At 42.5% G+C, this 16,688-nt stretch overlaps 1 protein-coding gene across 1 annotated transcript in view; it reads left to right on the top strand.

Moving 5' to 3' along the window:
• Window positions 1-16,688, top strand: part of ARFGEF1 (ADP ribosylation factor guanine nucleotide exchange factor 1) — a 230,663-nt gene that overhangs the window by 151,144 nt on the left and 62,831 nt on the right. Inside the window, exons 17-20 of the mRNA XM_068237469.1 lie at window positions 3,268-3,352; window positions 4,832-5,003; window positions 8,592-8,743; window positions 10,974-11,102. Of these exons, the coding sequence (XP_068093570.1) occupies window positions 3,268-3,352; window positions 4,832-5,003; window positions 8,592-8,743; window positions 10,974-11,102 (538 nt within the window). The remainder of the gene's footprint in view (window positions 1-3,267; window positions 3,353-4,831; window positions 5,004-8,591; window positions 8,744-10,973; window positions 11,103-16,688) is intronic.

Raw genomic sequence — 16,688 nt, 5'->3', positions numbered from 1 at the left:
ACTCACATTGCAGAGATAATGCAATTGGACCTGCTGTGGAACATGGTTTCATACTGCTTAGCCGGGTTTTCAGGTTTTCACTACTCTAACTCATTTTGCCCTTTAAATCAATCTTAAATGACAAATTAATTTTGGGGACATAAAATTGTTTTAGGCAAATTGAGAGTTTGGATCTATTTCCCACGTTCTGGCACCATTTTTTTGATTGCAACTTTAAAACTGTTTTATATTATTAGTTATGCAAAGAGTTTTGTGTTTTAAAAAAAAAATGTACTAGATAAACCACAGTGTTCTCCCCAGAATTTTTTTTCAGCCGGGTGGCATGAAATAGTAGCCGGGTGGCATGAAAAAGTAGCCGGGTGGGGCGAGTTGAAAATGCAGGGCAACTGTGCTTACAGCATAGGAGGAGGTGAGGAGGTGAGCTGATGACAGCCGGGTGGTCACCAAATATAGCCGGGTGGAGCACCCGGCTAAAAGAGCCTGGGGAGAACACTGAACCAATTCACAGCTCATCATTTACGGCTCAGTAATCTCCCATGTTAGGGGTCCACAGTGAGGAATGACAGAGCAATTTGTATTTTGCTAACTCCTCCCCCCCCCCCCCCCCCCTTCCTTAACCTCCCTGGCGTTCTGATTATCTCCTGATTTAGGGTCTAAAAGCTGTGCAAATTGTTCACAAGCTTTTAGACCCTAGCTCTTGCATATAACTCACCAAGGCACGGATTACAGCTCTGAGCTCCGGATTTCCACCCCGAGCCTGACTCGGGATGACTGCTGAGGTTAAAGAAACCCTGAGGTGGATCTGGGCAGATGGGACACAGAGTTATGTTCTCTGCCTAATGACATGGCTCTGTGTCCCCCAACCACCACTCTGTGGCCCCCCCCCCCCCCCCCACCCTCTCAGTTTAGCGACAAGATTTGTTGCCAACTCGGAGGTAAACACAGGGAAGAGGAATTCCCTGTTCAACACGCCTAAAAGGGGCGTTCCTGCAGGGTTTCCTGAGCTGCCATTGGGCAGCTCTCTCTCCCTGGCAGCACATTCTGCCGCTCCCTCACCTCCCTGCACACTGAGAGACGCACAGTCTTTCAGTCCAGCGTTGTGACTCAGCGGTCACAAAAGTGAAAGTGGGCCATTGCGGCCCACGGGATCAGTTAGCCTGTTGTTGTTTTTTTCATTTTTTGAGCCCACCTCAAGACTACTATCCTGAGAAATTGTTACATTTAAAATGCATACGTATAAAAATGTACAATTCTCCTAGAGTAAAATGAGCTAGAAATTAGCATTTTCCTATGTTGCAGTCATTTGCAGTAGGTAGTAGAAAGCTGGCAGATCTGGAAGATTTTGGACTAGTCCATCTCCTCATTGGGGGTTTTCAGTAATACCTTTGTTCTTTACAAAAGCACTCCCTGGAAAGGGTCTGTAGAAAGATGCTGGCCAGCTTCCCTACTCGATTGCACACCACCTTAGCAGTTGGACTAAGCATCTGCAGCTTAGTAAGTGTTTTTGTAAATAAAACCCTAAGAATCCCCCATGAGGAGATGAAGTAGTCCAAAACCTGACAGATTTTAGATTTCCACTACCAACTGTAAGTGACAGCGACATGGCAAAAAAGTAATATATAGTTTATTTCAACGCCATGGAATATGTTGGTGCTTTACTAGTAAATACAAATAATAAAATCTGGGAGAAATTTATATGTGTGTATTTAAACTTTTTTTGCGATCGTTGTCCTTTAATGGAAAATTTATTTTGACTAAAGTTAAAGGGAATCTGAAATGAAAATAAACTTATGAGATAATGAATTATGTATGTGTAGTACAGCAAATAATAGAACATTAGTTGCACAGAAATGAGTCTCATATTGATTCCAGTACAGGAAGAGTTAAAGCTATCTATGGAAAAGCGCTTCTCTGAGTTCTCTGATTGGCTACAGTGCTGTTTTCTAAAGCGCTTCTGTAAACTTATCTCTGTCTTTCACTGTTTCTTGTTTAAGCTTTTACTGCAGGGACATGAGCGCTGCTCTGTTTCATAGTTTAAAATACAGATGCAGTGTCATAAAAATAAAGCTATATAACTGAAAATATAAATATGTGACTCTTTTCTTTGCTGCTAATGTTCTATTAATCATCTGTACTACACCTACAAATCATTACATCATAATCGCTTCAGTGTCTTTTTAATGTGGCAGCTATTAGCTGGTGATTAGGCAGCTGGTTAACACAAATGGCAGCCAGTTGATCAGCTGCCCGTGACTTTCGTTTGTTTTGACAATTTCTACTAAGATAGAACAATGGCATACAAACATGACACTATCCATAAAGTATTTTAGATGACAGCATAGAGGACATGGTGAATCTCTTTAGAAACCACTTATAAGAAATAATAAAATAGAAGTGTGCCATCATTTTGTCTGGTCAGAGGTTTTCACACTATGATTTACACTCCTCCCTGCCTCTCGGGCACAATAGGAGGTATCCAAAAGAAAGTTCTGTAGTTAAAGCAGCAAAGATTATAAACTCTTTGCTTAAATCAGGGTGCATTTGATCTCCTGTAGTTCAGTGTTGCTGATTGCTCATTTGTGATATTCCTTGTGCTTTAATAAAGAAGCAGTCTTAACTTTGCAAATCCTTGATTCTTGCTGTAATAATTGGCTGATAGCATTGCTACAAAGGGATTCATCTTGTACAGTTTTTGTTCTTTTTAGAAAAAATTCTAGTTCTAGAAATTGAAAGCGGTACATATTATAGCACTGGAATGTTTGTACTTGGCAGGATGTAACATTACTTAAAGCACACCTAACCCGAGGCAAAGCTGTGTAAGGTAAGCACAAAGGTATGTTCATGCTGGATTCTCATACCTCCGTGCGTTGTCAGTTTCTCTCCTCATTCCCCCAGGTCCCCATAATCACTCCTTGAAAAATGTGAATCTTGGCTAAAGTTACATTTTCAGACAGGAAGAGGCAGGCTTTCTGCGATGGTTCCTTCTATTCTCTACCCCACTCATTCCCATTATGAGAAGGGAATGGGAGGGAACATCACAGCAAGCCTGCCTCTTCCTGCCTGAAAATGTAACTTTTGCCAATATTCATGTTTTTCAAGGAGCGATTATTAAAACCGGGGGACCAATAAAGGAACTGATAACAAACAGTGGTAATTGGATCCAGCATGGACATACCTCTGTGCTTACTTTCGGTAGCTTTGTGTCAGATCTGGTGTGCTTTAAGCATTTCCCTTTTGTTTTATATTTGTCCGTTTGTGTTTTTGCAGGCAAACCTTGTTTGCTAGTGCCGACACTGCCTACGTTTTGGCATATTCAATTATCATGTTGACAACAGATCTGCACAGCCCTCAGGTATGTATGAGATAGCTGTTCATTATCTGTGTGTCATGGCAGACAACACTTCGCGGGGCGGAGGAGGGTGGGCACACCTTATCCAGCTTTCTGGAGGGCAGCTTTTAATAAATGAAGCTGAACTGTAAATTGGTGTTATGTGTTTATTTATATTAGTTCTGTGTATTGTTACATTTTATTTAACTAAAAGGGAGACTTAAAGAGAACCCGAGGTGGGTTTGAAGAAAATTATCTGCATACAGAGGCTGGATCTGCCTATACAGCCCAGCCTCTGTTGCTATCCCAAACCCCCCTAAGCTCCCCCTGCACTCTGCAATCCCTCATAAATCACAGCCACGCTGCTGACAAACAGCTTGTCAGAGCTGGCTGTGTTTATCTCTATAGTGTCAGTCTGCTGCTCTCCCCGCCTCCTGCAGAACTCCAGTCCCCGCCTGCATCCCTTCCCGCCCTGCTGATTGGAGGGAAGGGACGGGGGCAGGGACCGGAGCTATGCAGGAGGTGGGGGAGCAGCTGAGACTGACACTACAGATGTAAACAGAGCCTCACAGCGTGGCTGTGATTTATGAGGGATTGCAGAGTGCAGGGGGACCTTAGTGTGGTTTGGGATAGCAGCAGAGGCTGGGCTGTATAGGCAGATCCAGCCTCTGTATGCAGATAATATTCTTTAAACACACCTCGGGTTCTCTTTAAGTCGAATACTAAAATGAGCACCCTGATCACGCTCCTGTGACAGCGCAATAAGGAGGCGTGTTGCTGGCCATCTTAGCGGGGGTCACCGCTGCTGACCGGAGGGACTTGGACTGGCATCATGGGCACAGGAGGACTCCAGGAGCCTTCTAGAAGACCCAGTTAAAATTATTTTTGCAAAATTACTTATTTCCTTTTAGTCATTCAGGGTGAAAAATATGCAATAGAAGAGGAAATGAGACGGGTGGCAAATACGTTGTCAGCATGTGAAGCAACTCTTTTCTCTTCATACCAATGCCATCCATTTTATCGATCTTCAGTAGATGTGTAAATGCTGTTGATTATTTGTAAATATTTTATTATGCATTTATATTGTGCTGACTTCTTCCACAGCACTTTACAGAATACTGAATAATTCATGTCACTAATTGTGACTTACAGGAGGAGCGCACTGTCCTTACTGTAGTCATAGTTTAATATCTATAATACAGTCTAAGGCCCATTAGGGCAAAACTAGGTAACCCACCTGAGTTTTTAGGATTTGAGCGGAAACCAGTGGGATGGAGGGACCTATGCTCATTTACACAGGGTTGTGGAGTCGGTACAGAAATCATCCAACTCCGACTCCACAGTTTATGAAACCTCCGACTCCAACTCTGACTCCAGGTACCCAAAATTGCTCTGACTCCAACTCCGCAGCCCTGAATATACATGCAAACTCCATGCAGATAGTCCTGAAACTCTGATGCTAGTGCTATCCACTAAGCCACCAAGTTGTAATTTTGTTTTTAGGTGAAGAACAAAATGACAAAAGAACAGTATATTAAAATGAATCGAGGTATTAATGACAGCAAGGATCTTCCTGAAGAGTACCTGTCTGCCATCTATAATGAAATTGCAGGAAAGAAAATCTCCATGAAAGAGACAAAGGAGCATGCAATCACCACCAAATCATCCAAGCCAAGTAAGTAAATCATGCTTAAGCAAAATAAAGGTAAAGATTGGTTCTCTTCCAAAAGAGGAGTAACATTATGAAGTTGCCGCTTCCCATTATCCAGTTCCCACAGCACAGAGGAAACACTTGGATTCCCACAGTGTACCTGATACTGAAAGACAGTCAGGCAGACACACGCTCACACGCACTCCACACTCTCTTTAGTTAGTGCTAAGTTTGTGCTGCAAAAATGAAGATTAGTGCTGCTTTCTTTTTGAAAATTGTAATTTTCCCAGATCATAACATCACCCAGCCTCTATACAACAACCTACAGACATGAATGCATTGGTTTGGTTGGATAGTGCTGTGCTTGTGCTCATTTGAGCTGCAAAAATCATCATGCTATCTTTTGTAGTATTTGAGAGAACCGCATTTTTATAAAGGTCAATAGTTCATAAAAGATCACTCAGCCTTTGCGATGTTGTAGGGGGGCTGAGTGAACTTTTGACCTTTATAAAAACTTGAATATCTCAAAAACTATAAAAGATAGAATGATAATTTTGCATTTTGATAAATTTGCAGCACAAATGAGCCCAAACACAGGGCTATCCAAACATACCAGTTTCATGTCCATAGGCTGTTGTATGGCTGCTGGGTGAAGTTATTGACTGGGGAAAAAATAATTGCTATTATCTTAAAAATTAAAGTAGCACAAATCTTAAAGGGGAACTTCAGCCTAAACAAACATACTGTCATAGAGGGCTGGTGCACACCAGAGCGGTTCTGAAGCGTTTTTTAAAATGCTTGCAGGGGGTAAACCGCTTGGCTAAGGAAAGTGAATGGGCTGGTGCACACCAGAGCGGGTCGTTTTTTCCACAAACGCAAACTCGGGGGCAGCAGCATTTTTTAGATTTCTGAGGTGTTTCTGCCTCAATGTTTAAGTATAGGAAAGTGGAAAACAGCTCTGAAAAACGCTATATCAGAGCGGTTTTCCAGGCGTTTTTCTTACAGAAGCTGATCAGTAACAGCTTTTACTGTAACAATATTTGTAATCTGCTACACAAAAACGCTCCAAAAAACGCTAGGCATGTTTAGAAAACGTCTCTAAACATGACTAGAATCGCTCTCAAATCTGCTTCAAAAACCTCTAGCGTTTTGCAGATCTGCTAGAGGTTTTTGGTGTGCACTTGGCCTAAGTTACGTTAGTTATGTTAATTAAAATAGATAGGTAATATAATCTCTTACCCACCCTGTTTTGAAACAGGCAAATGTTTGTGATTTCATGTGGGCAGCCATCTTTTTCATGGAGGAAGCCATATTTTTGGTTGAAAGGAGGTGACCGGCAGCATGAGACAGTTCTGACTGGCCTGTGTCCTGATCACCCCTCCCAGCTGTGTGCGCTAGGCTTCAAATCTCAAATTCAAAATAAAAAAAAATACTATTTGCACCAAAACAGCAGAAGAACAACAACATCAGAAAATGAAAAAGAGAAGAACCGAGAGCCCGATATGGTGTAGTATGTCAAGGTGATTGGATAATTAGAAAGAGTATGAATTGTATATTCACAAACCAGGGTTACCTCCAGGCAACCACTGTATAGGCAGGTGAGGAGATTAGCCTGTCCCCACTCAGGATTAAGAAGTCAAAAGTTGAAGAGAAATCGAGAGCCCAATATGGTGTAGTATGTCAAAATTGATTGGATAAATGAAACAGTGAGATGGTAATACTCACAAACACGGGTTACCACCTAGGTAACCACTCATTAGGCAGGTGAGGAGATTAGACCTGTCCTCACTCAGGATTAAGAAGTCGCTCTCTGTAGATAGGAAGAAAGGGGGTAGATCACCCCTCCACCTGGGGTGGACTCAAATATATTGGTAGGTGAACAGAGGCGCCAGAAGGATAAAAGTACATAAAATTTTTAAAAAATTGCTGGGAGGAAGTGGTGGACTCGCCTCCATTAAAGCAGACACCAAGGACTGTAAATATATAGATATACACATTTATTGAAAATACCCCAAAGATGCAACGCGTTTCGCGGGCACAGCCCACTTCTTCAGGCAATAAGCAGGGGATAAACAACAGCAATTCAGTTATAGCAAGCAGAGCACCTCTGTGCTCAGAGGATTAAGAAGTCGCTCTCTGTAGGCTTGAAAAGACAAGAAGGGGTATCCCCCTCCACCAAAGGTGGATACAATCAGTATTACGATAGAGAACAGAGGCGCCAAAAGGATAAAAACAATATTTAAAAGTTTTAAAATTATTGCTTAGGAGGCAGTGGTGGACTCACCTCCCACAAGCAGACACAACAACTGTGTATTCACAAAAGGGACGTTTATTGGTATACTCCAAATCAGATCGCGACGCGTTTTGCAGGTCAAGCCTGCTTCATCAGGCAATTACAGGAAGGAGCACACAACAGCAGTATGTCCAGATAGCACCTGGCGCCTCAGGTGCTATCTGGACATACTGCTGTTGTGTGCTCCTTCCTGTAATTGCCTGATGAAGCAGGCTTGACCTGCGAAACGCGTCGCGATCTGATTTGGAGTATACCAATAAACGTCCCTTTTGTGAATACACAGTTGTTGTGTCTGCTTGTGGGAGGTGAGTCCACCACTGCCTCCTAAGCAATAATTTTAAAACTTTTAAATATTGTTTTTATCCTTTTGGCGCCTCTGTTCTCTATCGTAATAACAACTTCAGAAATCCCATCATGCTTTGCACAGCATCAAGGGAAAAATGCCCGGGCAGTTTTCTTCTGTGCAACTAAAAATGAGGCTTGGGTAAGTAAAACAAGGTTCTGATGCTGTGAAACTGTTAAAGCGGTATCGTCACCATAAAAATCAAATTTCAACTGCAACTGGTCTGAGTGTATTAAGTGATAAAGATGCTATTCCTGCATTCAAAACTTTCAAAACTTTTTCTGCTGTTATGATTTGGAGTTATCACATACTTAAGGAGCACTGGCTCTTTAGTAGTCGGTGCCAAAGAATTGCATGCTGGGGGTTCTTTTTATCTATAATCTATTCCTCCTCTTCCCTTTATTTCCCTGCTAGCTGCTTATCTGAAACCTAATCCCCTACTCATTTGTGTTTACAAGCAAGGCTGAGGCGACTCAGCGATTGGAGGAGACAAGAAAAAAAATAAAGGGCAGAAATGACATCACGAGTTAGCCTTAACTGTGGGCAAAAGACATGGCCCCCACCAGGAACAGAATTCTCGTAATTTACTATATTACATTCACTGAAATCGAAACGTGGACAGTATAATACATGTGTTATGCAAGTAGATCAAGTATTTATCTACTTATATATGTGTTTTTTTTCCCTGGCATAGTATGGCTGATCGTACTGCTTTAAAGAAACACCAAGCCTTTCAGTGCTGCTGAGTTGATTTTTTTATCTGGAGGTTCACTTTAATGTTTGCAGCACAAATATACACAAGCACGGGAAGGGAGCTAGAAAAACCAGGTGTTAAAATAATTAAAAAAAAAAGTATACCAGCCTCACCTATACATGTGTTTTTTAAGTGTGGTTTTGGCAACCAAAACACTTTGGTGAAATAAATTGTGTTATTTTGTTGAGGACTGTTTACAGTTTATCACTTTGATTCCCGTAGGTGTTGCCAGTGAGAAGCAGAGAAGGCTGCTATATAATTTGGAAATGGAACAAATGGCGAAGACAGCAAAGGCTTTGATGGAAGCCGTGAGTCACGTCCAGGCCCCATTCACTAGCGCCACTCATTTGGAGCATGTTAGACCAATGTTCAAGGTGAGACACTGCTGAGTACATGGAAACAACGGCTGGGAGTTACTTAAAAGATGCAGTTTGTGCTTAGCACCTGGGGAGGAAGCATGTTTTCATAGATAAATTCTCTTGCCGAAACCAGCAATGTAAAGTAAAAGCAATCAAAAGACAAAGACAAAAACTTATATAGCGCTTTTCTCCTGGCGGACTCAAAGCGCCAGTGCTGCAGCCACTAGGGTGCGCTCTATAGGCAGTAGCAGGGTTAACTGGCCCTTAGGGAGACTTGCCTAAGGTCTCCTGCTGAATAGGTGCTGGCTTACTGAACAGGCAGAGCCGAGATTCAAACCCTGGTCTCCTGTGTCAGAGGCAGAGCCCTTAACCAGTACTCTATCCAGCCACAGCTTGCAAGAGACCAACAACTGATTATAAACTAATGGAACAATGGACTCACTATTGTGTAAGCTACACAGCAGCTAATGGTTGCCATTAATGACTAGGACGCTTCCAATTTCAGAGTTTCCGATTGTAAATCTGCTTTTTGCTGTGAAATAATTATGCAAGAATTGGAATTCCACAGAAATACTGCATTACCATGACTAAGGCCAATCACAAGCCTCGGATGTATTTGGCCAATCAGAGAATCAGTATTGTCCCGCGGAAATGTTAAGGCTTGTGATTTGGAAGGGATCGTTTTGCAATTGCATGCACATCACAAATCGCTTGGACATCTGCAAAATAAATCATTTGAACCCTTTTTTATACCAGTGCAATGCAATTTTGACTGATTGCAAAAGTCCATCTTGCTGCATTTTTTTTTCTTTGTTTGTTCCTTGTGTTCCTTGCATCCAGTGAAAATTGTATTTGCATTTTGCAATTTGCAGTGTAAAAGAGCCTGGAGCCCACCAGAGCACTTACAGGAACTATTTGCAGCGTTTATGACGTGATTTCATTCAAGGAATGCAGGGCCCAAAGTTGCATTCCTTGAAATCGATCCAGAAAGTGCTGTTTTTTAGTGTTAAAATGGCTCTCAAAAAATATTAGCTTTTTTTCAGATCGATTTGCGATTTCTAGTGCTTCAAACTCGCTCTCCAACTGTTCATTGTAAAGGCGGACTGCATTAGTTCTCCCTGCAACAGCTGCAAGGCTTGCTAAATAGATGCTTCTCCAGGTCCCCTGGCAGCGACCCTGTCCATAAACTAGTACTGGATGGAGTATCAATGGCTGGTCCCCTCCCACAGCTGACCACGCTGCATCCCACAATGCTGAAACCCACCATAGCTATGACCACTCCCATACAAAATATCAGGATGGTAGAGTTACTGGCTGTAAGGGCCCGTTTCCACTATCGCGGAAACCCCTGCGATTCCGCAGAGTTTCCCCGCACATGAATCGCACGGGGAAACTCTGCCATAGGGGAGACTGGCGCCGCCAGCGAATCACTTTAAGTAGCAATTCGGCCAGTACTAGCTGCAGAATTCGCTGCGGAGGCTGCGAATCCCATAGCCGTGCATGGCACGGCTCACGGGATTCGCCTGCGATCCCGCTCAGTGATGGCGCGCGTCTCTCAGGCGCACGATGCACTAGTGGAAATGAGCCCTAACAGCGCCAACTCAGTCAAGAGAAGAGGCTGAGCGGCAGTGTGTGCAATCCTTTTTTTTTTTTGTTGGGGAAACAGAAGGTACCCTTCACTGTTCTAAATCCTTTAGAATGACATAATATCTTGCTGCTCTGTGTTACATTCAGCATATTGATTTCTTTATTTCACAGACTTCGGGGAATTTCTTTACCATAGTTATGAAATATGGGGGAGTTTGGAAATGGCACACGTTACTATATTCGGTTTGAGTGCATAACCAAGGTGCAAAGCAAAACTCCTAGTACAAGTAGCAAAGTCCAGAATCGGCTAGCACAGCAAAGAAGATTTGCAGGAGTATTTATTCCTTAATGCAAGTTCCTCCATGGCCCCAAACAATTGTCAAACAATGCGTTCACTTGCACTAAGGAATAAATACTCCTGCAAATCTACTTTGGTGTGCTAACCGATTTTGTACTTTGATAGTTATGGAGTATGGGTAAAACACGGGATTAACAAAAATAGTTTCACTTTACAACTTATTAAAAGGAAAAAGAAAATGTAAAATATCAACTGTCTGTACGATGTGCGTCTCACTCACTCACTCACTCACTCACTCACTCACTCACTCACTCACTCCTTGGGTGTGAAATTCTATTGACAGTTGAGTTTTCTCTGCAGTTGGCATGGACTCCGTTCCTGGCAGCGTTTAGTGTGGGCTTACAAGACTGTGATGATACTGAAGTGGCCTCTCTGTGTCTGGAGGGTATCCGCTGTGCAATACGGATCGCATGTATCTTCAGTATACAGGTAAAGTGCCTTTCTTGTCAAAATGTTCACAGCTCTTTCTTGCTTGTGGTAGAAATGGAAAATGTCTGCTGTGTGCACTCTAGTTAGGTCATGCTCACCACAGAGCGCAAGACACCAAAGCCCCACAGCCCATGAGAGACCAACATGCAATCCATACAGAGGTCTTCTTTATATAATACTCGTTTTTTTCTTTTCTTCCCTAAAGTTACCTGCTGTGGTTATAACACCAGTTGAGTAGTCCTAGAATCAGGGCTGCATGGTTATCAGGATATTACGATATTTAGCTGTTGACCTTTAACAATGACGCATTCTGCGGCCTTTATGGGAGTAATGAGACAAATGTTTTTATGGTTTGTTTGTACATTAGTCAGAATATTCTGTCAATTTATCCTGGCATATTCAGTGTTGATAGGTCAATTTACCACTGACACTGTCCTGTAATAACCTATCTGCATGGGATAGATAAAGCAGAGTGTATTGTGCATTATATATTGTTTTATGTCTTCTAATACACTTTCATGCACTAAAATTAAATTGTTTAAAAATTGAGACAGAAAACCATCACACCAGTAAGACATGGTCTGGGTGAGGTTTTATTTGAGGCAGTGCTCTTTCTAGGGAGATCTATCAGTCATACTACCCGTAAATAGTCTGAGGCCTTGTTCTGCTTTGTCTTTCTTGCTGAGAGATGTAATAAATGTCTTGCAAAGTGGTTTGCTTATTGAGATTAATTTGTTACAAATCACTGCCTGCTTTAAAAAGGAACTCCAGTTAAAATAATGTAATAAAAAAGTGCTTAATTTTTACATTAATTATGTATAAATGATTTAGTCAGTGTTTGCTCATTGTAAAATCTTTCCTCTCCTTGATTTACATTGTGACATTTATCATATGGTGACAGGTGATGTCACTGGAAGGAAATGGTTTTCGGCAGTTGTAAACAGCTGTTATTTCCCACAATGCAGCTAGGCTCCCACAGTGTGATGTCAGAACTTCAGAGCTGTGAGTTGCTGACATCATTTGTGGGAGGGGTTTCACCACAAAAATCAGCCATACAGAGTCCCCTGATGATCCGTTTGAGAAAAGGAATAGATTTCTCATGGGAAAAGGGGGATCGGTTACCGATTGGGAGGAAGTTAAATTCTTGGCCACAGTTTCTCTTTAATGTCTTATGTATGTACACACATTCAATCTTGATTGGTCAATTTTCGCACTTGCATGTAGTCTGAGGGCCAGCAGATACTGAATACTTTGAATATAAGGTGCAGGTAAGCTCTCATATGGCGTGAGAGTGGTAAAATTAACCAATCAAAGAAGACAGTTATAGATACCTGGGGCTCCCTCCAGGCCCTTTCAGGCTGATTGGTCCCTCGCCGTCTTCCTCCGCCGCCTGGATCCTCCAGTATGGCTCCCAGTAATTTTACATTTTGAGCGTAGTGTGCATGCCTGGCCGCGCACCCCCCATCGCATTCCCGTTGCTGAGAAAGTTTTGCGCAGGCACAGAACACACCTGGCCATAGGAGCTGTGTGCGGACAGCCCAGGCCTGCGCCGACTGGCACCCGCTAATGAAATTACCGGGACTCATAGCGGAGGATCCAGGCGGCCGAGGAAGATAGCAAGGGACTGATCAGCTTGAGAGGGGCTGGAGGAAGCCCCAGGTATGTATACATTTCTTCTTTTCATTCATCTCAGGTACAAAGGTAGTACTGATGTCTGCAGAGTTCAGCTAGAAATAATATGCATTGCTTCCTGACTGCATGTCTTTATTATAATCATACTGTGTTTAAATAAGAAAGGTGTCAGATGACAAGCTCTGCTTACATGACGTTATTATCAGGTTCTCTGGCAATATTCACGCCTTATCTCTTTGCTGTAATCATTTTCTTTATAGCGCTGAGGTACGGTGGAGTTTAATTTGTACAATGTAATTATTGGCACTGAGCTGTAGTAATTAGTTTCCTTTGTCCCCAGAGTAGATCTTCTTGGCTCTGCATAATTATGAGGAATGTGGTTTGTAACACATCAGACCATTCTCCGGTATTGATCATAATGTAATGCAGCTCATAGACCTCACACATGTGTTAGATGTTAGAAAATGAACCTGCTGCTGTTTACACAAGCCAGCTTGCATCAAACCCCTCAACCAGTCATATACATGAATAGTGCAACCAGTGTGATGTTTTTTCCATTTTTTGATACTCATGACTGAAGTAAAACATCTTCAGCATCTTACCCTGCCTAAAGGTGTCCAGACACTATACAATAACATTTTTAATTTTCCCTATTTTACTTAAAAAAATAAATAAAAATGATCGATAGTATTTTTATTTAGTATTTATATAACGCCAACATCTTCCGCAGTGCTGTACAGAGTATATTGTCTTGTCACTTAACTGTCCCTCAGAGGGGCTCACAATGTAATACCTACTCTAGTCCTATGTCTATGTATGCATCATGTGGTGTATGTATCATATCTAAAATCATATATGTTGCGCTCCTCCACATAGAGTTTTATCAAGTCTCCTATACCTGTTCACAAACACCAAACGGTCACCTGATACAATCTCTCTCAAGGTGTATGCGCTCAACAGTTTGCTGAGGCCAAGTCCTATTTAAATCAACTCCAGTCCAGTCGTCAAGTTGATTATCCACACTGGTTAGAAGTGCTCCTCAGAAAAGACATATAAAAAAAGATTGACAATAATAGTGTAGTATTTCTTAATTAGTATGCACCTCCACCTCACATGCAGAGAAGTGTGCTGGATTAGCTCCCACAGAATGATTGTACAATGCGCCCACCAGATATAAATTCATCTCATCATAAACAGCATAAAGGCACAGGTCATATATTAAACGATCAATCGCCCCCGGTGTCCATCCATCTGTTCCTCAGCCAATGGTAATGGTATTGATTCTCCTCAAAGGCAATAATAGCACAGTAACTTACAAACCAATTGAACCTCAACGTGAAACCACCTGCAGTCCGTGTGACCGAATAACACACGCACCAACACAGATTGCACTCACTGGATTGTATGGCTGCTCAATCACAAACAGCAATATCGCATAGCGTCACTGCACAACCTCTTGCTTGTTTCTCTCCGCAGGTTTACACATCCTCATCCTTTAAAAACACATGCCTCCATAGTGCAATAAAAGACTTTATTATAACCTTAAAATTGTGATATCACATTCACATTATCCAATAGTAAAATCAGCGTTTCAATAAAACTCCAGCGTCCTGGATCCACAGTGTAAGTCACCTCTGTGTGCCGTCCTGAAGCTCTGCCCAGTGTATGTATCATAGTCTAGGGCCAATTTAGGTGGAAGCCATTTAACTTCTCTGTATGTTTTTGGGAAATGAGAGGATGCAGAGTGCCCAGAGGAAACCCACGCAGACACGGGGAGGACATACAAACTGTGCAGATAGTGCCCTGGCTGGGATTTAAACCAAGGACGCAGTGCTGCAAGGCGAGAGTGCAAACCACTACGCCACTGTGCTGCCCAGAAAATTAGAATTGTATGTATTTTGTGTCTATCGAGAAATGTGATCAAATTTCCAGTTGTTTGGGAGGGTACTTACATATTAGAACAACAAGAGACACAGGCCGGGCACCATCTCCTCCACTGCTTTTAATTGTTCAGATGCAGTATACAATGAAACAGGGTGATACAAAACGCTTGTGCAAAATATACATCCAGCGGTAAACAGGGGAAAAGAGGTGGTTGTCAAGGAAAACTGACGGGCACAACAGCCGTTTCGCACATGCACGGTGCTTGGTCACATGCTTGTCTGGGCGGGAATAGACAAGCACATGACCAAGCACCGTTCAGGTGCAAATAAGCTGTTGTGCCTGCCTGTTTTCCTTGACATTCCTTGCTTCTTTGTACGTACTTGCGTATTATCCTGTTTGCTGACTTTGACTGCCCGTTTATATATTTATTCCCCTTTGGAAACATAATTGACCCACCCAGCAACTGAATCCAGATAAGGCAACAAGCAATAGAGACTGTGGCAGGCACATTTCTCCTATGAAAGAGATATTTTGCCTACCACTTTGCTTCTGCAGTATACACTATTTACATTTGAAAATCATTGTGGTTGGTTGTTGGATTTTCCCTTGTTCAATTTTGGGTTTAGTTTGGCATGTAAGTTTTTCGTTGTAATTTGTTTGTATTCTTTGTGTCACGGCTGGTAGTAAAAAGCTCAGTTCAGTTGCATAGATCGCTTACTGTATAATATCCAGCTTGTGTTCCATTTCGTGGTGGAAGTCAAAGAAAGTATGGATCTGTCTTGGTTTATTGGGAAACTTTCTTTAAAAACTCTAATATCCTTAAAGGGACACTTAAGCCAGAAAAAAATGTTTTACTCACCTGGGGCTTCTACCAGCCCCCTGCAGCAGTCCTGTGCCCTCGCAGCCACTCACTAATCCTCTGGTCCCCCGCTGCCAGCTAGTTTCGTTTTTGCCGACAGGCCCGACAGGACTGGCCACGCATAGCTTTCTCCGCATTTCCGACTGTAATTAGCGCTATTGCGGGCCGCAACGTGTACAAAGATACGCGTTGCCGTATATTTATGCGTAGGTAATACGGCAACGCGTATTTTTGTACGCGTTGCGGCCCACAATAGCGCTAATTAGTCGGGAATGCGGAGAAAGCTACGCGTGGCCAGTCCTGTCTGCAAAAACTAAACTAGCTGGCAGCGGGGGACCAGAGGATTAGTGAGTGGCTGCGAGGGCACAGGACTGCTGCAGGGGGCTGGTAGAAGCCCCAGGTGAGTAAAACTTATTTTTTTTTTCTGGCTTAAGTGTCCCTTTAAAAAGCTTGAATGCAGTTAGCCTAGGAGGAATATACAGGAGACCAACAGCAGTTTTGTGCCTTCTTACACTTTGTTAGGACCAGAAGACTCCTGCCTGATAATGCTGGGCATACACGTTACATTTTTGTACCGCTCATTTGAGCCGCTGATGGCTCGATTAATAAAATCCGACGTGCCCGATCACCCGCCGGATTGATTCCGCGCTCGATACCGCGTGCAGAACAATAGAATAAAACGAACAGAAAATAAGAAGCACCCGCGGGGACGAGCGGGAATCGATCCAGGCGCCCGCGGGGACGCGCCGGAATCGAGCCAGCGGCTGGATTCAGTGGTACAAAACGTACCATGTATGCCCAGCATTAGGGTTTTAAAGTGCTTTACACAATAAAGTGCTCTCAGGGCTGTAAGATGAGGTAGACTCTTCTCTTGCTTGAATTGAATTGAATTACAATGTTAGTTTAGTCTGTGATTAAGTTAAATCCCTACCCTTATTTTTCTGTCTGTGTGTTACCATAGCAACGGTAGCAGATTAGACTATAAAAGAGTTGGGTATAAAAGGCCAAACTTATTCTGAAACTGTTGATAGCACTATGACGCAAAACTCTTGCAAATCTACTGTATGTAACCTTCATATTGAAATTGTGTGTCTCATTATGTGTGGCTTTTAAAATCCCGGATAATAGAAACACATGCTGAAACCATCCTATTCAAATGCTTCTTTCCATGGTAATCACTGCATGATGACAAAACCATTATTGGCACCAAA

Source organism: Hyperolius riggenbachi, chromosome 5 (assembly GCF_040937935.1).
Source record: "Hyperolius riggenbachi isolate aHypRig1 chromosome 5, aHypRig1.pri, whole genome shotgun sequence".
In the NCBI taxonomy this organism is placed as follows: Eukaryota; Metazoa; Chordata; class Amphibia; order Anura; family Hyperoliidae; genus Hyperolius; species Hyperolius riggenbachi.
This window is presented reverse-complemented; position numbering and strand designations above follow the sequence as displayed.